The 26,818-nt window shown below is 42.7% G+C and overlaps 1 protein-coding gene across 3 annotated transcripts in view; it reads right to left on the reverse strand.

Moving 5' to 3' along the window:
- LOC142818475 (uncharacterized) overlaps positions 1-23,613 on the reverse strand; it is a 44,810-nt gene extending 21,197 nt beyond the window's left edge. For 2 of the 3 annotated variants that reach the window (XR_012895955.2, XR_016348350.1), the window contains exon 1: positions 23,407-23,613. Coding sequence is in view for 1 of the 3 variants with exons in the window: in XM_089775224.1 (XP_089631350.1) it covers positions 4,597-4,663 (67 nt within the window). In the remaining 2 variants the exon portion in view is untranslated. Of the gene's footprint in view, positions 1-4,596; positions 4,697-23,406 lie in introns of all 3 variants that reach the window. The other variant, XM_089775224.1, reaches the window with a different exon arrangement.
- Between the last annotated feature and the right edge of the window lie 3,205 nt (positions 23,614-26,818).

Below are 26,818 nucleotides of genomic sequence, written 5' to 3' on the forward strand. Positions count from 1 at the left end.
CACACCAGAGCCTAGGGGGGCCTAGCCAAATAGATTTTGTGCTTCCAGCCCTGTGGTAGGGCAGCAGGAGGACTGGAGTGCTAGTGAAGTCTGCCCAATTCCGGGGTGGGGGTGCCCTGAGCCTTAGAGATATGTCCTGAGTTTCTTCACCCCTGCCTAAATCAAAAGTGGTCAGTAGTAGCAGGGATGTACTGTTTACATCATCAGAGAATTCACACCGGTGCCTATAATCTCACTCTCACTGCTCTGCCATGAGATCACAGCAATAAGAGAGAAAAAGACATTTAGTTAATCAGGATTGCACACAGCTAATGGACAGGGTTTTTCCCCCCCTCCCTTCCCTACCATCCAAGTCGATTCAAATTGATCCTAGTTCTGCTGAGCAAGAGCAGTCCTTCAAAGTTTATTCTGGTGTCAATTTTTATAGTTTCCCTCGCCGATCAATAGAGCGCATAATCATTAAGGCAAACTTTGTGAAAGCTAATCCTTCAATATGAGTTTTATGAATGGCTCGGAGCCCTGGCTCTAACCATTTGGATGTAAGTGGAACCTTTAATCAGGTGAGTGACAGGAGACAGGCTATAGGACTTGCTGAGATTGGAGTCCATGTCTATATGAAACCATGCAGTGCTAGCAAGTGCAGAAGGAACGGGGCGGGGGCAGAGGAATATACACCGTCTAAAACCAAAGTTTCCCTTCTTTTATTATTTATAAAATGTTTCCATTATTTTCTCACAATACTTTGCACTTTTATACAGCATCTTTCAATGGAGTCCCTCAAAGCACTTTGCAGACACTCATTAATTAAACTTTAACCCTCTCTCCCTCCCCTGCCTGGTGAGCAGGTAATAATAATTATTATTCCTGCTTGTACTGCCTCCTGTTCTGGACTTTCCAGGCATTGCAGGGTTGTAATGGGCTATGCCCATTTTACAAAAGTGCAAAATTAAACCTAGAGACTACATCTAGACTGCAAGCCTCTTTCAAAAGAGGCTTTTTCGAAAGATACTTTCAAAAAAACCTCTTTCAAAAAAGCATCTAGACTACAACCAGTACATTTGAAAGAGCAAGCTGTCTTTTTCAAAAGAGAGCACCCAGGCAGTCTGGATGCTCTCTTTCGAAAAATCACAGTTTGCATTCAACTGTGCCTTTTTTTGAAAGTGCACTTTTGAAAAAAGTCGTTATTCCTAGTAAAACGAGGTTTTCCGCAGTTGAAAAAACTGCTGCGTTCTTTTGATTTACTTTTGAAAGAACACAGCAGCAGTCTAGACACAGGGGAAGTTTTTTCGAAAAAGGCCATTTTTTTCTGAAAAAACCTTGTAGTCTAGACACACCCAGAGGGAATAAGGGAGTTGCTAAAATATCCCAAGGCGAATTATTTACAGAGTCAAAAAGGGAATCTAGGATAAGGATGTTAAACAACTAGTTGACTAGTCAACTATCCGATAAGCATAGGCTTTAGTCCCTTGACCAGTTGCTTGATGGAGGAAGCAGTGGGGGAGCAAGAGCCAATGCTAGGGGAGCTGGCTTAAAAGGCAGGGGACACGGAGGGGAGGCAGGAGGTTAGCAGGGAGCAGGCACAAGTCAGCTCATGCCCAGTTCTAGATGCTGCACCTCTGCTTTTTAAACGTATTCAGAACCATTTAAAAAAACAGAAGTGCAGTGGTGGGGAGCCAGTGGAAATCAGCTGTCCTGGCTCACGCTGGGTCCCCCACTGAGCATCAGCCTTTTAAATGTGCTAATAACTGGCTGGCTCTTAATACATTTAAAAGGCAGAGCAACAGTGGGGTTAGCTTCTGGGGCTGGAAATTCCATCGACTAATCGATTAGTTGATTAAACTAAATTTAACATTCCTAATCCAGGAGTCCTAACTCTCAGGGACAGATTCCCAAAGAAACTTAAGCTTGGCAATACTGTGAATTACCATGCCTAACTACTAGGCCCCTAGAAAATTACTGGGATTCGCAAAACCTGAATGTGGTACTTTAGGGTCCCTATCCAATGAGTGGAGGAAGAGAGAGGCCTCGGAATGTGATTCACGAAAGCCAGCATCTCCTTGCTGATGGGACATACCAAGACCAGGGTTGTATTAAGCTCCTGAGATAGGCACCTGAGACCAGGCTCCAGGGAGATTCCACCTTCTGCTTGGGGATCTCATCTGCAAGCCCTTTCTTGGCATGAAGCAATTGTGCAATTGTAATGGGAGAAGGCGAGAACCTGGTCATTGGGTTTGAGATACCTCTAGTTGATGTCCTGAGGTGCAGAAGGGGTTGATCAGGGCTCTTCCACCTCTCCAGCGAGTGCTGTAAGTGTTGGATTATGGGAGAGTCTGATGTGGGTCTTCCTCTCTCCCCTTAGGAAGCTGCTGCATTGTGGTTAACTTCAAGTCAGTAGGGCAGGGAACTGGGTTACTATCAGGGTTTTCTATCTCCCAACTATGAATGGGGGAACCTGAATGGGACATATCCCCTATCTCAGCTGAGGCTTCAACCTGTAGGCCATGGGTTCCCAAGCTGGGAGGCGTGAAGAAATTCCAGGGGTGAGAGGCGACCCAGCCCCTCCCCCCCCATCAAATTTTGCTGCCCTGCTCAGTTCCCTTTTTGGGGAGGGAGGAGAAGAGGCATGAGGGTTTTTCAAAAATCAGAAAGGGGGGTGTGATGCTGAAAAGTCTGGGAACCACTGCTCTAGGCTAATAGTTCTGAAGGAGGTTCTCCTCCTCCCTTCTTTCTTTCCCCTCTATATGGCTTTTTTGGGTTAGCTCATCTAGAGGGGCCTGATCTAATAGGAGAACTTAGACCTGCTCTGTGGCACAGGCCCTGCAGATAAGTGAGGTGAAGGAAATGCCTGTCTCACCCCAGTTTGTGCTGCACTCTGGCATTGGCTGCAGTGCACATGCTCAGAGGCAGAAACATAGGTACCTAGGGAACATCAACTGCAAAAAATGGAGGTCCAGGTTGAGTTCTGGCACCTACAACATTTGGCAACAGCTGAGTGGTGGTTGCGAGAATCCCAGTGGGGTGTGATTCCAAGATTTGGACACCTCAGGTCTTTTGTGTCTCTAACCCATAGTGCCTTGTTTTGCACATTAGACTCAGAACCTCCCTTATTTTCAGTATAACCCTATCTTTTAAAGGTAGTGGGAATCACTCTAATGGGAAAGTAAGTTTAACTATCTGAAAGAGAGGAAATGTTGGGGGGGAAGGGTTCTCAAGTTTCTTGATCTATGGAAGATCAAATCATGGGAGTCAAAAGTCACCTGCCTTTGAGCATAGAGGGAAAGTCAATAAGGGTATGTCTACACTATCACCCTAGTTCGAACTAGGGTGGTAATGTAGGCAACCGGAGTTGCAAATGAAGCCCGGGATTTGAATTTCCCAGGCTTCATTTGCATGTTGCCGGGCGCCGCCATTTTTAAATGTCCGCTAGTTCGGACTCCGTGCCTGTGGCTACACGCGGCACGAACTAGGTAGTTCGGACTAGACTTCCTATTCCGAACTACAGTTACTCCTCATAACTACAGTTACTCCTCGTAACTTCCACGAGGAGTAACGGTAGTTCGGAATAGGAAGCCTAATCCGAACTACCTAGTTCGTGCCGCGTGTAGCCGCGGGGCACGGAGTCCGAACTAGCGGACATTTAAAAATGACGGCGCCCGGCAACATGCAAATGAAGCCCGGGAAATTCAAATCCCGGGCTTCATTTGCAACTCCGGTTGACTACATTACCCCCCCTAGTTCGAACTAGGGTGGTAGTGTAGACATACCCTAAGTGAGCAACTTGGAAGAGTTCTTCAGCCCATGGAAACATTTTTAAATGGGAGGAGAACCCACAGAGGAGGCTGTGATGTGAAGAAAAAGGCAACTAGGTTGCCCTAGAGGAATTTTTCCTTAAAACATTACACCGGGAGAAGTCAGGGAGACAGGGGAGTGTTGGGAAGACGGAAGATAGGGGAGGCAGAGTTTAGTAGTAATAGAAATGCTTCCATGGCAATGGAACATTCTGTGAATGGAAGTATTCCTTTGCTAAGTTTGCAACCCAGATCCTAACCTCCTTAGATAAGGGCATGAGAACAGGAAAGTGAAACTAATGAAAAGCAAAAATGAAAGTGACTCATCCAACTTTACTCTCCAATAGGCACGAAATAAAAGCAAACGGGTAACATGTATAGTGAAAAATACGTTCTTGCCATTAAGTCATACAGCAGGTTTATGGTAAACTTTGCAAGGGATTTAAAAAAAATAAATATAAGAACCCAGATTTCCAGTTTTGTAAACTTTCACACCTCTCTACTCAACTGATTTGTACCAGCTGGCTAGTAGATACATATTTAATTCAGTTACTAAAAAGGACTTAAATTAAAAACCTTGGGCCAGATCTCCAGCTGGTGCAAAGCCACTGACTGGAGAGCTGTAAAAGTTTACAATGTCCTTTTTTAATAATAGAAAGAAATATCTACTGGACAGATCCCTCGCTGGTATAAATAGGGTAGTCTGCTGACTTACACCAATTTAAGATCTGGCCTTAGATCTAGAAACAAATATAATTGATCCTAAAATGAGGAAGCCCACAACAGACAAGGAGCAAATACACCTCACCTGTGTTCTCTGACAGCTCTATGGCAAAGTGTTGGTAAATGTCACATACTTCCAGACCTGTATTCATCTTTTCTTTGGCACATCATGGTTTTCATAGCACCTAAATCGTGACATTCATAGGGGTAAAAAAACAGCAGGATCAGACTAATGGTTAAGGGGAAAGAGAATCCTTTATGCTAGCATCTCTAGACATATAAGAAGAGGGAAGAAAATAACAGGCAATAGAAGGCTACTGGTGCACAGCTGATTCAGAGATGATCTTGAAACGGATCATCAGCAGGAGGGGAGCGCTGAGAAGACTCAGACTTGGATTCAATTTGGGATGAACTAACCAGTGAGATTCTAAGTTGTTTTAAAGCCAGGACTGGAGCTGAATTCCATGTTGCAGGCCCATCACTAGCCAGAATTTTGTTCAGAGTTTCCCATGGAGCATCAGCAAGCCTATATCCCTGAGAGTCTCAGGGGAGCTGAGCACAGGGACTTGGGGGCAGCTACTAACTTGGAAATGATTAGTTGCTGAGAAGTATTTCAAAAGCCTTTGGTCTGACAAGAGCTGACCTTTAATCTGCTAAATGGGAACTTTGCCCTGCAGAGGCAAAGGAAGGACTGGGGGAGAAACTCTGGGGGCAGGGAGATGGCCTGACTTGGGAAAGATCAACAGGAGCTAAAGGCTGGGTCAGGGTAGGTTGGAGAATGTGTGATCCTTGCCCATCTCTCTGGGCCTCAGGGAAATCTCAGTGGATGAACTTGTGAACTGCAAGTGAGTGTTAGCATCTATTTCCCTCTCATTACATATGCTTCCTCCCTCTGCATGCACTGGTTTACTTACTAGCAGGCCTATGGTCTAGATCCAGAGGGATCCTTGCACATGGGGCCCACACTGTGGTGAGCAGAAAGTCTAAAGTTTGTTTAATTCCCACTGGTGCTGCTGAGTATGTCTACTATCTGTGGGCAAACAGGGAGGAAGGAGCTTAGTTTCTCAGAGCTGTCATTGGCTTTGTCAGGGTGCACAGGCTCCCAGCTGGCCTTAAAATGGTTCTGCTAGAAGAAAGCTCATGCTGAGAGCCCCAGCAGCTGTCGGGGAGCATGTGAGTCCAGGTGGTGATGCTCAACTCATGAGTCTAGAGCCACACATAGATCCTTCAGAGTCCACAGGTTTGACTGAAGGTCCTCTAGCTGCGAGGGCTCTCAGAGAAATGCCAGATGAGTAGGCAAGAGCTGCTTGGCTTCTGTTCTATTGCTTTAGACAACCATAAAGTCGGAGAGGGGAGAAAGAAAGGAGAGAAACCGGGGAGAAAGAAAAGTAGAATCCAATTATGAGGATTTGGGCCATGTGAGAAGAAGGGGCCACATACAGTTCTGGTTTAAGCAGGGGAAATACCAGTGGCTATAATAGCATTATGCTTGCTTGCCCACAGGCTGTATTTACTTCCGTTGTCTTAGCCTCCAAGGAATAGCTATCTAATATCCCCATCCTGCTATCTCCTAAAGGTGTGCTGAACTTGACATGCACAGCTGGCCTGTTGAACACAGAACTGCCAGCTAGTGGCACAACTCTGGGCACGTATAGTTAGGCTTGAGTGCAAGTGTTTGCAACCGCGTGGCCTAAGAGCTGGACTCTCTGAATCCGTGCTAGCGGGCACAAGCAGGCACCGCCAAGTCTTTGGGCTGCCCCATCAGAGTAAGAGCCATGCGTTCTTGGAGGGCTAAGTTAAGAGGTGACAATGTGAATTTGTAGCTGGTGTGGGCAGAATGCTGAAGTGAGGGAAGCTCATGCTGCCAGATTTCTGCCCGGCGCCAGAACCGCTTAGCTAAGGAAGCTCTTGCCCTCTCATGTTGCCATGGCACCAATTTTAGTTTCTTGGTACCCGGGGAGAGAGATCAAGATGGGACAGGAAAGATGGAACAACGATAAATGGGAGAGCATTGACATTCCTTCAGCGGTGACTGCTCCCATTCCGGGTGGGCCCAGTGTACTGAAATCACCACATCAGAGCTAAATGCCTTTCTTTAATCAAAGCCATTCATAAGCTCATTTTTAGCATCCTGTGTGACCACAGTGCAGAATCCTGTCCCCTCCATAGCACCTGCCAGTCCCAAGGATATTCTAACTCTCCCCAACCTTAGCAATAGTGGTGATCTGACCATATTCTGGGTCCATTTGGCACCACTCACCGCACTCCCTCCTCCTGAGAATGCCAAAGCAACATACCTAGGTCTTCTTGTTCTTTCCCTGTGCTGCTTTCTGCCTAACAACTTTGTGCTGCTGGGTTGTTTTTCTTCTGTGTGATTCATTTCCTGGTGGCCCCATCCACAACTTGCCTGTGTTTATTTAAACACTCCATTCCAATTCCTCTCCTTGACTGCTCCCCCTTCTCCTGCCTGCCATGGTGGTAAATATTTTAGTACTTGTTGAGATCAATTGAGCCTCATCAATAGGAAATAGAGTGTAAATCTTTGGGACTTCACATTCACCCCAGAAATCAATTTTCACACATTAGGGCTATTAGCTTATTGAGAGGTGCTTGATCGATGGCTGCGGGTGATGGTGCAGCCACACCTGCCAGCCTACCTTAAGGTCCCTCCTGCATAAATCCCAGACAAGCTGGCGAGTGAGGGAGAACCAAGGGAGGGTGAATCAAGAGTGGGAAAGGGAGGGGGAAGACAGGAGACGTGAGGACGGTACAGCCTGGCCGATCAATAATATCTACAAAGCACTAACTCATCCTAGCTGGGACTGGAGGCAGCGAGCGGCTCCAAGCCAACGTTGTTAGACAGCTAATTTTTTTTCTATCCCTGAGAAACTAACTTAATTTGGGGGGCGGAGGGGACATAGATTCCGAACAGTTAATAAAACTAATGCAGTAATTTAAAAGAGAGCTTGGGAATGAGCAAATGTCTGGCTATACCCTGAGGATTCCTGAGAGTAGACAATGGCTATACCCCTGCCTCAACTCCCCCTTGTGCACACAACATCTCTCTGGAGCAACAAGGTGCTGATTTTTTTTTCATCTGCTCTAATCCAATAAAGTTGGAGTTTGGCTTTCTCTCCCCTTAATTCTCTACCTTCCCCAAATTCTGATGGCCATGAATGGATAAGATCTAGTTGACTGGTGGGGTTGAACCTTCAGTGTGGTTGAATGCTTAAGCCTTAAGGACAGAGGCTTTGAGTTCTATTCCTGGGCTGTTGGTTGTGACTTAAAGCTGCTTTGTGAGAGCTGCCTTAGTCTCATTATTTGTAGGAAAAGGATAACCCACATCTGCAAGTTACTGCTCTGTCTCTGACTAATGGTAACAGATGTAAAGGGAATTGGGGGTTGTTTTCCCAAGTGGAGGAGAAATCAGTGACACAGAGCCTGAATATATGCTAGGTATCAATTGTCTTAGTAACACATATGCACCAGGTCTAGAATAGAGGTGGTCAAATAGCACGCAGAGAGATCCATTCTTCCAGGAATTTCAGCACAGAAAAAGAGTGTCTAGTTCCCAGGGAGCAATTTTGCTCAAGAATTAACTCTATCCAGAGAACATAAGAACATAAGAACGGCCGTACTGGGTCAGACCAAAGGTCCATCTAGCCCAGTATCCTGTCTACCGACAGTGGCCAGCACCAGGTATCCCAGAGAGGGTTGACTGAAGACAATGATCAAGCGATTTGTCTCCTGCCATCCCTCTCCAGCCTCTGACAAACAGAGGCCAAGGACACCATTTTATCCCCTGGCTAATAGCCTTTTATGGACCTAACCTCCATGAAATTATCCAGCTTCTATTATAGTCCTAGCCTTCACCGCCTCCTCAGAGCCTCGGACAGAAAGCAAATTCTGCTGTGGCTCCCTCTATTTTAAACTTTGCATAACAAAACTAACAACAACTGACATCCAGTCTTCCCAGGGCTGGCATTTGCTTGCATGCTAAGAAAAAGAACTGGGAATAACAGTACTTTTTAGATCATCAGATAATATTGCAATGAAAGTCTACAGTGGATGTACTGCAGTGTACTGACTACTATGTGTATTTAGCAGAGCCCTCCACCAGACAAAAGTTACTAGATGGCATAGACTTTATGCTGCTAGCAGTTAAGAGGGTCTCCTTCATGTTAAGCAGTACAGAACAGTACATCTTGTAGAACATCAGGGTTTTGATGTGGGGTTTTGATGAAAATAAGGACCCCCTCCCTTTTTGAAAACTTGATTTTTGAAAATTTTCAATCCACTGCTGAGTTTTGAAAACAATTTGAAAAAAAATGTCCCTTTTGTCATTTGCTGGGAAAAAAACAACCAACCAGGTCTCTTCCTTATGAGGTTAAAAAGGGTGCAACAAGTAATATGATGTGTCCTTTCTCTGTTTGAGGAGATCAATCTTCTCAAGATACCCTGAAGTTTAAGTAGCACAGATAGTTTTTTACTTAGCACCAGGTGAAAAACAAGGGACATATGCAGTGGATATTTGTACTCTAAGAACCTCATTATCTAATGTTCCTGGCCTGCATATTGTCAGGTAAATTAGGACTGTCCTCCTGAACATGAAATAGTCAAGTGCAATTTTGCTAAGATCATTCTGATGATGAATCATGTTCATACCAAATTATTAAGCTAGACTACATGATTGTGTTCCTATAGTACCTTCTATGTAAGAAGCTCAAAACACTTCATAAAGAGATAAACCGTGAAGGGTGAAATTCTTCTCTGTGCAGAGGAAATTTTCAAGGCTTATGTGTCACTTAAATGTCCGGAGGAGGGCTTAAATAGACTTGGTCTGGTCTGGTGCATAGGTATGAATTGTGCCTACTAATGATTGTAGCCTCCCAGCATCCTTTTAACCTGGAGAAAGGCAGTATTATTCGTTCTATTTTATAGAGAGAGGAAATGGAGGCCCAGAGATGTAAAATGACTCACCCAAGGTCACGCAGCAAGTGAGTGGCAGAGCTGGGAATTATCAATCATGACAATGATTGGTCCCAGATTTCATCACATCACTTTCAGAAGAACCTCCCTTCCTTTAGGAGGAAGATCTACTCCTCGATATGTTTCCTGTAAGGTCCAGAAGGAAACCAATGAACTCCCTGCTGCAGCTACACTTTAATATGGCTAATTTGGCATTGAAATGTGTATATTACAGTAAAGCAGAAAATTTTCTGTCTTCAAATATCCCAAAGATTGACCCCATCTTTGTGAATGTCAACGAGAGTTTTCCCATCGACTTCAGTGGCAGCAGGATAATCTCCTAAAAATTCAAATTCACCCAGCATGGCAGAGGCAGCAAAGAGACCCAGCACATAGAGGAAACAAGAGTCAAGCCCCAATCAAGAATGTGGTGGTTACCACACAGCTTTGCAGCTTGGATTCACCCGGTGAAATTGCTTAGAGGTTGGTTATCTTACTATTTCCACACCCATTAATTTGTACCTATTGCCTAGTTTATGCCTTCAGCAAGGGAACAGGAAAGGGAAATGGTGCATACCCAAGGCTATGTTTACACTGGCAGGATCTTGCACCAGAAGAATGCAAATGAGTCTAAGCGTGGAATATCGCCGAGCCTCATTTGCATAACTAATGAGCTGCCATTTTGCGGAAGAGGCTCTTGCGCCAGAAGGAGCTGTCTACACTGCCCCTTCTTGCACAAGAAAAACCCTCTTGTGCAATGCTGTTATTCCTGAAAATATTCAGTGTAAAGCATTGCGCAAGAGGGGTTTTCTTGCGCAAGAAGGGGCAGTTTAGATGCTCCTTCTGTCGCAAGAGCCTCTTCCGCAAAAATGGTGGCTCATTAGATATGCAAATGAGGCTCGGCGATATTCCACACTTTCACCTGGCACAAGATCGCACCAGTGTAGACATAGCCCAAGAGACTCTCCCTTCTTGAGATACTTCCAGTCCAGCTGTGAGTGGAAGTTCTGGACTTTTCATTAGAAAGTTTGTTCCCATGTCATTTCCAATATGGTTTTGCCAATCTAGTAGGCTCAGATAGCTGAGAAGAAAAAAACATTCCAGGTTTTCAGAGGCTGGATCAGCTGAACTGAAACTTTTGAGGTTGCTCCCGACAAAGTTTTGTCACAGCTCCTGCTTGCCCAGCATATGGCCCACCGTTTGTGTTGTGCTCAATTCTGTTCATTAACATATCCTTGATCTATAGAGATACAGTTAAGTCTGGTGGTCAGGGGCTGGATTACTTTTCTGACAATCTTGGACCTTTACAACACAAAAAATGTCCCCCCGGCTTTAACCTTCTGTCATAGTTAGCCCTTGTAAAAGGAAGGGGGGAAACACACAGGTACGCGTGCGTGCACACGCATGTACATACTCTCTCTCTTTCTCTGCCTAAAGCCTGTTCCTTTAATAGTTTCCTCCCAGGACCCCTACAAAAAGGCAAATAAAACCTCTTTTACAAGATAGCAGGGCTGCATGTAGGATCAACTTCATCAACAACAAGTTCTTTCTTCAGTTCATTTGTTTTTAATGTACTTTTTCCTCCAGATTTCACTCCTTTCAACTGCCTCCCTCTCCTTTTCCCCTTCCCTCTGGAGGCTTCACTGATTGCCTTTCTCCCCTTCCTGGCTGCCAAGTTCTTAATGAATAAAACAAATGACTTCTTTCTGGAACCTCAGTTCATGGGGAACTGTGTGTGTGTCCACCACATTTGGATGTGAAACTCCATTTTCATGAGTAAGGAATGTTTCTTCTTGAGACAGAGGAGATAGGTAATGGCACCCTTAGGAGAGAAAGTGGTACCATAGAAAACTTCAGCAGAAACTAGATGTAGCGGTGCAGTTTCAGAAGGTTTGATTTGAATAAGCAACCTCTTTACTCTGGAAGCTGGCCTGGAAATTACATGTGAATAATCTTCCTCATGAGAGAGCCAGCACTTTCTGTGCTCAGCCAGACATGAAATAGTACCAGAAGCAATGATGGATTAAGGCTGGTCTCTTGGAATCTAAGCCTGGAGGACCCAGCACACCAGTGAATCAATAAGTGACTATGGGTCTTCACTTCAGAGCTGGGTGGGAAAGATCTAGGAGGCCAACAGAAGCAAGTGGTAGGGAATAAGAAGCAACAGGCTACTTTGGGGAAAGAGGAACTAGGAAAATCAAAGGAAGGGAGGAGTACTTCATGAAAAAGTGGGTATTTTGGGGCATCTGAATGTTCTGGGTGAATGCAGATTAGTTACTTCTCCAGTGGAAGCATAATCCAGTTTATGGTATTTCTGCTACTCATCTCTGGTGGTGCATGAAATGATGGAAAAAAAGGAAAACCAACCCTGTCTGAATGTTGTAGAATCTGAGGGGGGAAAAATCACAGGGTTTAGTTTGGCACAAAAGTGTACTGAATTTATCCAAACTAGTTTCCTGGTCTCAACTAAGCTGCAGAATACACTAAGTGCTACCCTAGCAAGGGAAGGAAGAATAAATTCAGAAGAAAATAGAAAAAAAAATATCCTAAAGCACGCACCTAGAACCTTCTCTCATATTTAGATCTAACTAAAACCAAATTGTTTCAAGGCTCTGAAATATTTGCTTACCTCTGGTCTGCACTCTATTATTTTTCTATTTCCAAATACATTTGCATACTGGGCTTTTGCTTTGTTCTAGAACTAGTGAAGGAGTACAAGTGGGGGAAAGGCTATTCTTACTCTGTACTTGAAAGAAATTACCATATTTCTAGTAGATGGGAAGAATTAAAGAAATCAGTGTTTTCATATAACCCTGAAACTGTTTTTTTCAGTCTTCTCAATAAACATTCCCTCCCCTGTTCTAGAGAGACAAGGTGATTGAGGTAATATCATTAGTGGACCAGCTTCTGTTGGTGGGAAAGACCAATTTTTGAGCTTACAGAACTCTTCTTCAAAGCTTGTCTCTCTCACCAACTGAGTTTGGTCCAAAATAAGATGTTACTTCACTCACCTTGTGTTTCCTAATATCCCAGAACCAACACTACTACACCAACACTACATAGTTTGGCTCTAGGTGAGCAAATACATGTTCTGTTGACATAACTAGGATTTGTACATGTTTCTAGCATGATAGGAATTCGGCCACTGGTTGTAAAAATGCTGTGAGCTGAAAGATGGCAACCAGCTGTCAGCTATCTCAAAAATCTAAAGAACAAAGGAAAGGGCTTTATGAGACCCCGTTCCTGTGTGTGTCCTTCTAATCAAACTAGGCTGTGTCTAGACTACACAGTTTACTCAGAGAAAGATACGCAAATTGCAAACCACAATTTGTGTATCTTTTTCTGATTTTTTTTTCCCAAAGAGGCTTTTCCAATTTTTGGCCCATCTACACTGGACCAAATGTCAGGAAAAAAACCCATTTTTGGAACATCCCTTCTTCCTCATAAAATGAGGGTTACAAGGATGCCAGAAAAATGCGTCTGCTATTCTGATATTTTTTTTGGAAAAGCAGGCACATTCCTTGGATGTGGCAGAGTCTCTGTGGTATACTGGAGGTATCCCGGAAATACTCTGAAGTCTAGGTATAGTCCTAGACTGTGAGCTTGCTGGGACCCTGGCCAGTATCTAGCACAATGAGGTTCTGAACCTTGACTGGGAGTTACAGAGGCTAATATAATGGAAATAATAAATCAGGATGAGCTCCAAAGATGGGATGCATTAGCAGGACTGTTGTGAGCAAGACACGAGAAGTCATTCTTCCACTCTACTCTGCACTAATTATGCCTTATTTGGAGTATTGTGTCCAGTTCTGGGCACCACATTTCAAGAAAGATGTGGAGAAACTGGAGAAGATCCAGAGAAGAGCAACAAGAATGATTAAAGGTCTAGAAAACATGATCTATAAGGGAGGGCTGAAAGAACTGGGCTTATTTAGTTTAGAAAAGAGAAGACTGAGAGGAGACAGGATAGTGGTTGTCAAGTATCTAAAAGGGTGTTAAAAGGAGGAGGGAGAAAAATTGTTCTCCTTAACCTCTTACGATAGGACAATAATCAAGAGGCTTAAATTGCAGCAAGGGAGATTTAGGTTAGACATTAGGAAAACCTTCCTAAATGTCAGGGTGGTTAAACACTGGAATAAATTGCCTAGGGAGGTTGTAGAATATCCATCACTGGTGATTTTTAAGAGCAGGTTAGACAGACACCTGTCAGGATGATCCAGATGGTGGTTGGTCCTGCCGTGATTGGACTCGATGACCTCTCAAGGTCCTTTCTAGTTCTAGTATTCTGTGATTCCATGGGAGGCAGTATAACTCAGTGTATAGGCACTGGACTTGGACTCAGAAATGGGCTCTATTTCCAATGCTGCCACAGGCCTGGTATGTGAACTTAAGCAAGTGAGTTCCCTCCCTGTCCCTCTGGTTCTCCACAAAACTAGATATTCATTCTGTAAGCTAGGCAATATTATGATTAACCCACCCTGGCAAGAATGCCTTTATCATTGATCTCATTCCCTTCCCTTAAGGCTTTTCAGAGATTCAACAACTGCCATGCCATGTGACATTTGAATTTCCCAGTGCTTCCCATACATGTCTAGGTCAACTTACTGCATGTGGTGAGTCTGCTTGGAAGAGTTTCAAGACTCAGTCTCCATAGGGCACTGATCATGCCAAGACCTGACCAAAAGCAACCCCAGCAGAGCATTGACAGCCTCTCTCTCTTAAGCCTCCTGCTTGCACTGAAGCACTGGGCTGCTCTTCAAACTGCTTAAGGAACAAAGCATGCAAGGCAGTAAAATGAGGCAATTAAACCTATAAAACCAGGGTTTACAAGGGAATTTATAGTGTCAGGGGCTTTTTATAGCTTTTTTAGATTAGTTTAAATAAAAAAAATGGAGAGAGAGGACGTGAAACTTGAGGAGACTTAAAAGTTCAGAGAGAGGCTTTTAGGAAGCATGGAGGGGTAATAATTAGAGGCACATTTTTTCACTTCACTGTCTTTATGAACAGATTTTTTTAAAAAAATCCACAAAACAATCAGTGGGTGATATCTCTTTCCTCGTCCTCTTTCAGTGCACCTTTGCACACAGATGACAAGAAATTGAATTTTTTTCCTCTCTCTCCCACACTAGTGCTTCCTTGGTGGTAAGGTCTGCCAAGTACTATGCAACTGTACAGGCTTCTGCTCAAGCGAGGAGACGGTGCCAATGGCTGATTAAGGCAGGAAGAGTTAAGAGTAGATAATCTGGGCCCCATGTCGCAAAAGGAGAACCCAACCTACCGCCATTTTTTACCATTTATTACCACCATAAATAAGCCATTTCCAGGGCTTCTTGCTTTTGGTTGATCTAACTAGCCAGCCAGAAGGGAGAAAATTAGCCATAGTCCAGCTCCAGAAAGAGGAGGGAAAACTCAGAAAATTTCAGTCCTTTAAAAACTTTACCCCCTTTATGTGAGATCAAGTCCTTTTTGGGGATAGACTTCTTTACCTTCTCCTGAATTGTGCTGCTTATAAAGGAGCATTTCTCTCCCACCCTTGTGGCTATCTCAAGCACCATTTTCAGATAAACAGCACACAGACAAACTTCTTGTTCATGTTGATGGGATGTCAGTGGAAAGCCTGCAGCACAGAAGTTGCGAGAAAGAGGAGAGGTCTAAAAGAAACATGGTTGGTATAACTCTGAAGTTTGGTAATAGGGTAAAGAGCCTTTCTTCTCTAGCTCATGTCAGTAATGGCTGACACCCATTACTATCAGAGGGCTGCCCAGAGGCCTATGGAAAATAGGTTGGTGCATGTCATTCTGTTTCCTAGTATCAGAGGGGTAGCCGTGTTAGTCTTCAGACTTTACAGAGAAACTGCTGAGCTGCAGTTCATCTGCAAATTTGACACCATCCACTCAGGATTAAACAAAGACTGTGAATGGCTAGCCAATTACAAAAGCAGTTTCTTCTCTCTTGGTGTTCACACCTCCAGATCAGCTGCTAGAAGTGGGCCTCATCCTTCCTGATTTAATTTACCTCGTTATCTCTAGCCTGATTCTTGCCTGCATATTTATACCTGCCTCTGGAAATTTCCACTACATGCCTCTGATGAAGTAGGTCTTTGCCCATGAAAGCTTATGTTCCAATACATCTGTTAGTCTATAAGGTGCTACAGGACTCCTTGTTGCTTATTCTGTTTCCTAGTAATTACTGATGCTAGTCAGGGGGATGCAATGCTGCCACAAAGATCTGTGAGTGAAAAATCTCATTTGCATACAGATTAGGGTACAATTAAGAATAACCTCTGTTACAAAGCTTTCTTCATTCACATTATGATAACAACAATCTGGAACCTAGGATCTGCTGGGTAGACACTTATTCCAAAGATAGCCCCTTCCCAAAGAGCATGGTTATAAGTATGGATATGAGAAGTGGGCAAAACAACCAAAAGGAGGGGGTTCACAGTGAGAGGTGAAGAAAGAAGCAACGCACACATTACATATATGTCACAGTCATGGTTCACTGCCTGCCTAGCCATTGTCCGCTAGCAGTGTCTTGTGAGCAGCATGGCAGAATTGAGTTTTAAGGGGAGCTTTGGTCGCTGATAAGGTGGTAATTAAACAGATCTGTCCGAAAGCTTTTCCCTAAGCATGCAGCTCATCATGAGATCAAATCTGAAATTGAGATAAAGCTATAACAATGATGGTACAACACCACTGTCATTACCATTATAGGGGACATAGTTGAGAAACAATTCCCAAACAAAGTGAAGATTTTTAAGTCATTTTAAGGAATTCTTTAAAATTTCCATTCTTTCCCCATAATAAAGACCAGGCCAAGGAAACCCTCAATAAATACAATTTTGAACAAATAATACACTAACACTTAAATCATTTTCAGCACCAATTCAAGCAATTGAATCATTCTTTGTGATTGGTTATCTTCCTAGTACAATAATTTTAACATAATCCTATGCTGTGTTCTAGATCAGAACTTTGTAAAGGAGCCAACCTGTTAAAAATGGGAAACCCTGTCAAACTGTTATCTGCCCTTCAGGCCAGATCTAGGTTATATTTCTATGGCTGTTCTAGTAATCTACCTTCCAAACTGTATCATATTGAGAAAGAGGTAATCAGACACTGTTGGGTTCATTATACAGGATGGAAATTATCTATAGTGTCATCTGAACAATCTCAGTAGTCAATCCACTTTGCTTGGAACTTTTGTATACAACGGCTGGTAGAAAAGTTCTATTTGTTATTAAAAATATTCATTATGAATTCATTCACCTTTTTGAAAGGTTGATTTTGATTTCCAACAGATAGATGTTATGTATGAACATTAGCCAAATAAACTGTACGAATAACTTTCACAGGGTGGCGTAAACATTATCTATAGCTATCTTCATTTCCTGTTGTGTGGTTGTTTCACCTAGATCACAAGGAACTGTTTCTGCTTTCTGATTAGGTAAAGTAAGTGTTTGTGGGGTTACGTCTACACAGCAACGTTATTTCGGAATAATTGATGTTATTCTGAAATAACATAGGGTGCACCTATGCTACAAGCCTTTATTTCGAAATAATGTTGAGCTGGAGCACTTTTTACACCAACTCATGGTAAACTTCATATCTCGTGGAGTAGGGAAGTCAAAGGAAGAGTGTTCTTCCTTCACCTTACTGCAGTATAGACAGTGTCAAAAGCCGAATTAAGCTATTTCAAATTAAGCTATGCAATTGAAGTAGCTGAAGATGCGTAGCTTAATTCCACTTTAGCCCTGCTGTGTAGACATATCCTAACAGAAGGATAGTGAGTAGCAGGGAGCATTCAGACTGGACATGCTAAAATAGTGAAATATTGGGGTGAATTCATTTACAGATACCTATATAAAAACAGGGAAGAAAAAAATCTATAGAAAACTCAATTGAAAATGTTCATTTTCCTTGCATCAATATTTTTGACACTTTCCAGACAGCTGTATCTCTAACAATAGGTCTGAGATAATGAGCAGCTATTTACATGGCCAGTCTCAATGGGATACTCATGTGAGAAACTGCTTACAAATGACTCCCAAATCAACAGTAAGAGGACATGGCAGTTTTATTTGTGAAAAGATTAGTGAAATCGGTTTTGTTTTGCTATTCAGCCAGCACTAGGTTGTTTATACTGGTAAACTATTTCATACTATATTCCATAGTGGGATAATTTTGGCATGGGGCACTCTGCCAAGAACCCCAGGCCTTTTTATATTAATATTTTTAAATTCTCAACACTTCTGAGACCAAAAAAACCCCACTGTTAAATGTCAAAGGAATTTCTTGCCATTCACAAATGAGAGGTGATGTTGGTCTACAAAAGATCCTGGTTTATTTCAGTTTGGTGTGGCCCAGGCCTGAATGGTTCTAATGTGATAATTACTCCCAAATGGCAGAGTCTTCCGAAATGTACTCAACTTCATAAAAGAGACAGACTAAGCTCCATAAAAAAGAGCCAGGAGACTATTAGCTCTTAGGGGATGTCTACACTGCAATAAAACACCTGTCGCTGGCCCATGTGACTTGGGCTCAGACTGTGGGGCTGTAAAGCTGTCCTGCAGTTTGGGCTCTGGAACCTTGAGCCTGGATGTCTACACTACAATTTTATAGCCCCGCAGTCTATACCTTGAGGCTACGTCTACACTACGGCTGTGTCCAGACTCAGGGGGTTTTTCGGGAAAAGTAGCCTTTTCCCGAAAAAACTTCCCCTGCGTCCAGACTCAAGCCGCGTTCTTTCGAAATTATTTCGAAAGAACGCGGCTTTTCTTTCGATGGCGGTAAACCTCGTTTCACGAGGAAGAACGCCTTCTTTCGAAAGTTCCTCTTTCGAAAGAAGGCGTTCTTCAATGTAAATAGGGCTTCCTCGAAAGAGAGCATCCAGACTCGCTGGGTGCTCTCTTTCGAAAAAGCGGATTGCTCTTTCGAAAGATCCGCCTGCAGTCTAGACGCGATCTTTCGAAAGAGGCTCTTTCGAAAGATGCTTTCGAAAGAGCCTCTTTCAAAAGAAGCCTGCAGTCTAGACATAGCCTACGAGTTTTCTTGGCGAAAAAATATGCTAATGAGGGACTAATTTGCAAGAGTTAATCTTATTTGCATATTTTCTGCTGGTCCATTTTTGTGATAGGGTTTTTGCTCAGAAACAAGCAGTGTGGATGTTTTCTTTTTGTGCAAAAACCCCCTTTTCTGCAAGATCCATGGAAAAGGGGTTTTTTTGCGCAAAAAGAAAACATTCACATTGCGTGTTTTTGAGCAAAATCTCTAGCGCAAAAACAGATGAGACCATGACTCATGCAAAACTCGTAGTGTAGATGTAGCTTGAGAGCCTGAGCCTGCTTACATGAGCCAGCCATGTGTGTTTTACTGCAGTGTAGATATACCCTATAAACATCTGCACTCACATGCTTTGCTAGAAGAGGTTCCTGCAAAGAGCCTATGTTTTAATTTGGAGCGCACAGTGAGCGCTCTGGTCTCATTCCAACCTTCAGTGCAAAGCAAAAGGTGGCTGGGCATGAGCTCAGAATGAATAGCCAGAAAAACTGAATTGCTTCTTGGAAGGAGTTACTGGCATGTGAGGGGAAAGCCCAGGGAAGAAACTCTGGAACAAAACAAATAGTTTTGCTTTCTTGCTCTAGGTGTGCTGGTTTCTTCATATTGAAAACAGCATGGAGGGACCTTGTAGGCAAGGTGCATGTAATATACATTATATTTAGAAAATATACATGTTTTTTGGAGAAGACAGAAAAATGAGGCCTTGCTTAGGTGATTTCAAAGTGCTGCAATGGACTGTCACAAACTCATGCACTTGATTTTGACAAAATGAGCCTGGAGATGAATCCCCTTTTCACCCCACCTGTCCACACTCTGGTTTTGGTCTGATGGTGGAGACATGGTATTGAATGAATATAGAGGCTGAAATGTGCTTATTCTTGTCAGGAACTTACCCATGATAGCTCTCAAATGAAAAGAGAGAGCCAAAGAATACTGCCTTATTGTGAAGCAAACAGAGAAATCACACTCTTTTTCATTCCCATGGAATAAAGAGAGCATACAGCCATGGATTTTGGAACCATCTTGGTATGGATTCCATCTAGCGCCCTGCTTACAGTACTCTCTGTGGTCCTAACCCTGCTCTTCTTGTGGTTGATTGTAATCTTCACTTATAGTTTAAGTGCAATTGGATCAGTGCTTCTATCACCCAGAAATAGCACTCAGAAGGTGGCCTGTTTAGATTTCTTAAGCTTCCAGCGTACTTTGAGGTACATCTACACTGCATGCTTATTTCAAAATAAGCTATTCCAGAATTGTTATTCCAAAATAGCTTATTTCAAAATAGCACATCTATACTGCAGGGAAGCCTCAAAATTAGTCTGAGGCAGGCTTCCCTAATGGAGACGTGATGTCTCAGTTTAGAGCCTCAGAGGTACTGGGTAGGAATAATTTGGAATGGCCCTGATGAAGGGCTATTACAAAATAGCAGCAGTGAAGCATCTACACATACCTTATTTCTAAATAGCTATTTCAGAATAGGCATTATTCCTTGTGGAATGAGGTTTACAGATTTTGGAGTAAGCCTGTCCATTATTTTGAAATAACAGAACGGCTGTGTTGATGCTCACATTGTTATATCAAAATAACACTAGTTATCTTGAAATAACGGTGCAGTGTAGATGCACCTGGAGATGTCTTCTCTCATTGAGCTGTGCTACAAAGGGAACTACAGTCTTGTGTGCCAGGAAAGGTGACTCTTGAAGAACCAGGCACAGTTTTCAGCTGCCAGAAATGGAAACATATGTGATCGGTCGAGCTGAGGGAGGAGAAGAAGAGGGATTGTTTAGAAGCAGTAGATCAGTGGCAGGCAGCATTAATTGCATTTGTGTAACATAAACATGCACACAGCTGTGACTAGGTTTCTGCTTCTCCATAAGAAGTGTGACGAGGGTGGAAAGAACCCTCAAAGTGCCTTAAACGCTGGTGTTGCTGTACTGGATTCTCTGCCACACATACCAAAGGGATATTTCCCTTTCTCGATTGCCTCTATTTCTTTTTATTTTTCAGGCCATTCTTCTTGGGGCATGTGCTCAGCAAATTAAATCTGATGAGAAATAAAACTACAGACCTCGCTCCTCAACCTGCCAACCTCTGGTGACAGAAAACAGCTTAATTTAAAAAGTCCGAAGTTGGAAACCTATTTGCTTTTACCCTTCTGTGTGGAAACAATGACACCAAATGAAAGGTGGTGTGGTTTGTTGTTGTTTTATTTTCAGTGTCTTTTACTTAGTTTGTTTATTCCAAATGAAGCTCTAGGGGAAGTAAAATAACAGCACAAAAAAATCAATTTCAGGCTTTTTTCCTCCTCTTTTTTCAGGGGAGGCTGGGAGAGAAAGAGGAATTTATCATGAAGCTCAAATGTGAGCTCTTCTCAAATGAAAAACACTGGGTACTATGACTGTGATGGGTGGAACTTTCCCCTGCAGCCACATGAGAGGAGGCAACTATTTGGGTTTGTGGTAAGGTAGTCAAAATGAAAATGATAAAGGAGCTGAGTTTCTTTTCCCACTCTTTGTGCTCAGGAAATGGAGGAACTGGGAGATTCCTTTGACGTGGTCTTGAATCTTTGGACCATTTGTGAAATGAATTCTGCTGTTCTGCTTCTTATTTATATTGCAATATCATGTGAAGGCCCCCATCAGAGCTTCATTGTGCTAGATACTGTACAAACAGAGAGTAAGAGACAGTCCGAACTCTAAAGAACCTATATATGGGACAAGACAAAGGGTCATAGGGCAACAGAAATGAAATGATTTGCTCAGGCTTATAGAACAAGTCAGTGCAAGAATCAGATATGGATCCCAAGCTAACATCAAAACCCATCCACTAACGCACCTTGCCTCTTGTTCATAGCATCGCTCCAGTGGAGTATTGCAAAGATCATTGATTTCCCAAGGAAGCTGCAAGAACTGGAATTGCAAAATGGGTGAGGAGTAGTATCTTCCTAATAACGCACTCCATGGAAGTTGCAACTATCTAAGACATGCCAAGAGAAACTTAAGCCATGATCATGAAAAGGAGGCAAAACGAAGGAAAACAGTACAATGTGGACAACAGCCAAAACATAGTGGGTAGGTAGAAGGAACTCATAAATTGGAAAGTATACACGCACAGAGACAAATTTAGACCTGGTGCAGTAAATATAGTTCTATTGAGTCAATGGATTTTAAATGATGCTTAATACTGCCACTTGTTTTCCAATTACAAAAGCATGGAAATTTTATGAAATTTACATCTGTATGACTCCTCTTTCCATCAAGAAGAGGCAAGATAGTGAATTTCAAGAAAAATCATAATATATCACAATCTGATCTCATTTACACTGGTGGAACTCTGAAATAATTGACTGTATTATAGTCATTCCAGATTTACATGGAGGTCAGACTCAATCTCAGTCGTCTGTTTTTTTAGACTCTGCAAATGTACTTCATTGCAGACATGTGACACACAGCTCTAAAATCTGTATAAAAAGCTATTAACTGTAGTTTTGTTTCTATGTCTAATCAAATGCATTACATTGCTTGTTTCATTATATGCTATAACAAAAAATATACATATGGGATTTTAAAAAATGCTCAAAATTGGTCTAACAGTTACCACTTAATGATTGACTTCAGTGGGATCAGAGTTAGGCCAATGATGAGTTTTTAAAACTTCTCCCCTACATGCATACATGTAGAGGGGAGGGATAGCTCAGTGGTTTGAGCCTTGGCCTGCTAAACCCAGGGTTGTGAGTTCAATCCTTGTGGAGGCTATTTAGGAATTTGGGGTAAAAATTCATCAGGGATGGTACTTGGTCCTGCTGTAAAGGCAGGGGACTGGACTCAATGACCTTTCAAGGTCCCTTCTAGCTCTAGGAGATAGGCAATCTCCATTATATAAAAATATTTCACAAAGAAGAGGGTCAAACTATAAATCTGTGAACACGGGTTACTGCATGAGATATAGTGATGGAACATGGCGGAAGGAAAAAGAGAAGGTAGGTGTTGGATTCACTTTTGGGAGCTCAGCATACTGTTTGTTCTGTTCAAGGACAGCATTGGCCTCTCTGCTGAGTCTTTCAACAAACTCAGACATATCAGCTTTTTTCTGTGGCTCATGGATTAACCACAGGGTGGTTACAATCATCATGTGAAAGCTGTTCTAGATCAGGGCCCAAGCAGGGAGAGAACCACGGCTTCCTTTTTTGTTAACTGCTAACAATAAATGTTGGTGAATGTTGGATATGAACTGGAAAACTTTAGAAATGAAAGATTCCTTTGCCTTGTTGCCAGTCTTCTATCTCACTAGGTCCTCTGATATGTCAACATGTTTAAATAACATTTCAGGGGCCAAAATGTACAAAGCTATCAATGGTTATCAACCACTACAGTCATTAACTGTGGGATTATATTATCTCAACTCCATGGGCATTGGGCCGGATCCTCAGCCTGTGTAAATCAATGTCACCAATTTACACCAATAGAATCTAGCCCCTAATCCTTCTTACAGAAGAGAAAACATGAAGACAAAAAATATATATTAAAGTCTCAGGCTGTGCACAAAACCTGTGGTGGACTCCAGTGGACTCAAAGCTAAGATACAAACTTCATCAGGGTGGAATACAGAGTGGAATGCAGTTTGCAGAGCTTTGTGCCATACCTTCTTGGAGTCCACCCCTCTCCAATAAAGATGAATTTGCTAAGGAAACAGAACTCCTAAATCAGCAAATTTCTCTTACTGGTGCTTCATGGTTCCTAACTCCCCTAAAAGCCTATATGGGGAATTCAGATTACATGGACTGGCTGCAAGGCTAAGAACCTGTTCACATGCTACCCACTGCAGTCTGTGATCAATCTTGGGTTGCGCAGCTGACTAAAGACATGTACCTGGCTAAGCCGAATGTTCAGTGGTCTGTCTCCAGTTCTCTGTGACAACTGCAGATGTTACCACTCTTTGGCTGCAGACTCATGGTGGTCAGGAGAGTGCATGGTTGGCTTAGGAGACTGGTGGTCTGTCTCTTGCCTCGCTCTCTCATTTGGTCAGATCCATATACTATATCAAATATCTTTAAAGAGCACAATTGGAATGCTAGGGTTTATAATTCCATCTCAGGAGTTCTGATGACTCAGGCTTGGTTCTTGTGGTTTATGATGTCACCAGAATCCGTCGATGGAATCGTAGCCCCATATTTCACAGTTACCCTGTTATTTATTCTGAAATATAAATATGGCTGCAGTTTAATCACCAGGGTAAATTGCTAAAGCATCTTTGTGGAAACTATAATGTTACTATAGCTGTATCTAATACAGCACTGATTCAGCCAGGGTGGCTAATGCAGACAAGATCATCCATAATGCTGTTAGCACTACTGCATTTACTAAGCAGGGTAAACCTTTAAAACTTCAAACATGTTGATGGGCCAAATCCAGACCTAATGTAAGTAGATGCAAATAGTTTGATTACAGTTGAGTTGCTGTGATCTACACCAGATTTTAACTTGCTCCCCAGCAGTTAGAAAGTGGATCCAAATTTTCCAAACCTATGCAAATTAATAAAAATGTTGTGAAAACATGTTTTTGGTGAGATTCTTTGCTCCTTCCATTGAAAATACTGCAAGACCGACAAAGATTGGTCCATGGAATTTTTGTCTTTTTCATTTCCAACCCCTGAAATCAGTACTGAATATTTCAGAACCTAAAATGATTAAGGCTTGAATTTTTAATTAATATTTCAGGAAATTTCTTATTTTAGCTAAACTGTCTCAACTCTATCTAGCTGATACTGCTTAATATCTCCTTGCATGTGATGTGTTGTAAGATGTGCATCTAAATGGTGCCATGTCATTGTGTTGTAGTGACTTATTTAAATGAAAAGACAAAAATTGTGGTAAAAAGTTACTGTGGTTTTTTTTTGTTTGCTTTGGGGTCCCCCCAATCATTGTATTTTATGTAATCTCCCAGGGCTGAGAGTTCCACAGATATCTAAGGATACCTCATTCCATCCAAATCTAGGGCTGGTTGAAAATCTTCTGTCAACACTGGTTTTTGACAGACAATTGGGATAGTGACATGCAGATTGTCTTCTTTCCATGGTAGATTTCAAGTTTTTGTTTAAAACACCAGAATTCATGGGTTTTTAATTAAAAGTGACAATTTTCAGTGGAATTTTTTTCTGTGGGAAAACAAAATTCTGATCAGCTCTATCCAAATCCCTAATGCATCTTTGAAAATTTCAGCCCATTCCCCTCTTCCCCCTTTCCCTTTTCAGCATTTGCAGAGCATTATCACTGTGTTATGCACCACATCTCACCATGCTCAGCAGCCAGTAGTCTGCTGCTTATGGGGAATGTCATTTCACAATGTAACTTCTTTTTTTAAAAAAGCGGTTTATTATTTTCTACAAGGAATCATTGTTTTAGCCTGAGCAACCAACATGTGTTTCATGAGATATCACCTTTTAAACACTTAGCAGTTGAGTTTCAGTCATCAGCCTTTGCCGTCCCTGGACTCGTACACTTATACTGTTCTAGTAATTTGATCCAGTGCAACAGGGGGAAAACCAGCTTTTAAATTTATGGCGGGTCTCCGCTCTAATCATGTTGTTGCTTAGACTTTGTCTTAGCTATCAATCATTTTTAATGACAGTTTCAGAGAAAAGAGCTGAAAAGCAAATCTGACTCGACTTCTGCATCTCTGGCGGCATGTCATAACTTAAATCAAACCTATTTACAGCACAGCACTGCATCTTGGAAGCTATGCAAACTAAGGGCTAAAGTCGGCTCTGTCCTTAATGAGTGCAGGGAACCTCATTCACTATAGGAGCCAGGCAACATGGCCCCATAGACTGAAATCCTGGCTCCCTGGTAAATTCCCTGGGGTCCAGCAATTCAAAGGGGCTGAGGACCTTGGCCACTGCTGCTGCAACTGAGGCATCAGTACCAGCTGGAGCCCTGGGCCCTTTAAATACCACCAGAGTGCCACATTGCATTCTTTGTGCAGCTCTGAGGTCTGGGGGAGGTTGTATGTTACTCCTGGCAGCTTGGGGGGCTGCCTGCTCTGGTCCTGGCCCTTCCACTTGAGGCCCTGCCCGTTCTGGGAGCATGGAGCTGCCCACACTTCCAACTTTCCCAGGAGTCTGTGCGAGCTGTTGGTTCCCCTTACTGGAGATTTAGTGGATACAAAGCTGTAAGGAGTGTGGCAGAACTAGGTTCTACTCCTGGCTGGGTCACTTCCCCTTTCCGTGTCCCTATTAACTCTCCCACTCATCATCTATTTAGGCGACAAGCTCTGTGGGGCAGGGACTGTGTCTTAGGCCATGTCTACATTGGGAATGCTGTCCTGGTGTAGTACACTGGCAAAGCTCACCTTGTGAGGACATAGCCCAGACTGGCAATGCTGTGTTTTTGCTGGAACACCTCTGTCAGTTGCAAATCACATCCCTGATCAATGTGGCTCTGCTAGCAGATGTGCGTAGTGTAGACATGGACTTACTCTCTGTGTGTACCATTTCTAGAACAACAAGCCATTGATCTTGGGTGAGGCTGTATAACCAATAATAATAATAAGTGGTAGAGCTCTAAAGGAGCAGTAAGGGGCTCTGGATAGCACGTTATCTCCAGCTCCCCTGGAACATCCTGGCCTGTGTTCAGTTGCTACCACTTTGTGATCTCCCCTAGTACCGGCATGTGTCCTTCTGGAAAGATGTTTCCACTTGTAATCTCCTGCTTGATGTGTCTTTTCTGATTCACATTTTGGCATATTGGATTTGTCTGGTTTTATTCCCATGTTGGCTTGCTGGGCTGATTGTATGGTGCATCCAGAATGAGCAAAGGTATCAGGGACTGGCTTATTATTCTCCATGAAGCAGTTTATGGAGGTAAAATATTGCTCCAGATAAATATGATGATCATAATCTGGTTAATTGACTTTGTTGACCATGTTTACACAGTATTGCTTTATGTCCCTCTGTAGGGCCTGAGCCATATTGATGTTTAGGGGCCTATTTTGGCCATGAAGCCATTAATTCAGTGCCAACTCAGATAGCAGAGGCTCATGGTTTTACATTGCTGGTGCTGAGTTAATTCCCCATTGCCAATGGACCCATCCAGGGGCGTTGTGTTACAAAATCAATGAAACTACTCACAGAGAATGGGGCTACTCATTTTGAGTAAAGAGTGGGAAAAAAATCCAACCTCAAATTAATAAAGAATCTTTATGGATTCAGTCACTTCTATTGGAGTATCGTGTTCCAAATTAGCCTAATCTACATGGGGAGCTAATTGGGAGTCATTAATTAGAA

Source organism: Pelodiscus sinensis, chromosome Z, assembly GCF_052426305.1.
Source record: "Pelodiscus sinensis isolate ZL-2025 chromosome Z, ASM5242630v1, whole genome shotgun sequence".
Classification (NCBI taxonomy): Eukaryota; Metazoa; Chordata; order Testudines; family Trionychidae; genus Pelodiscus; species Pelodiscus sinensis.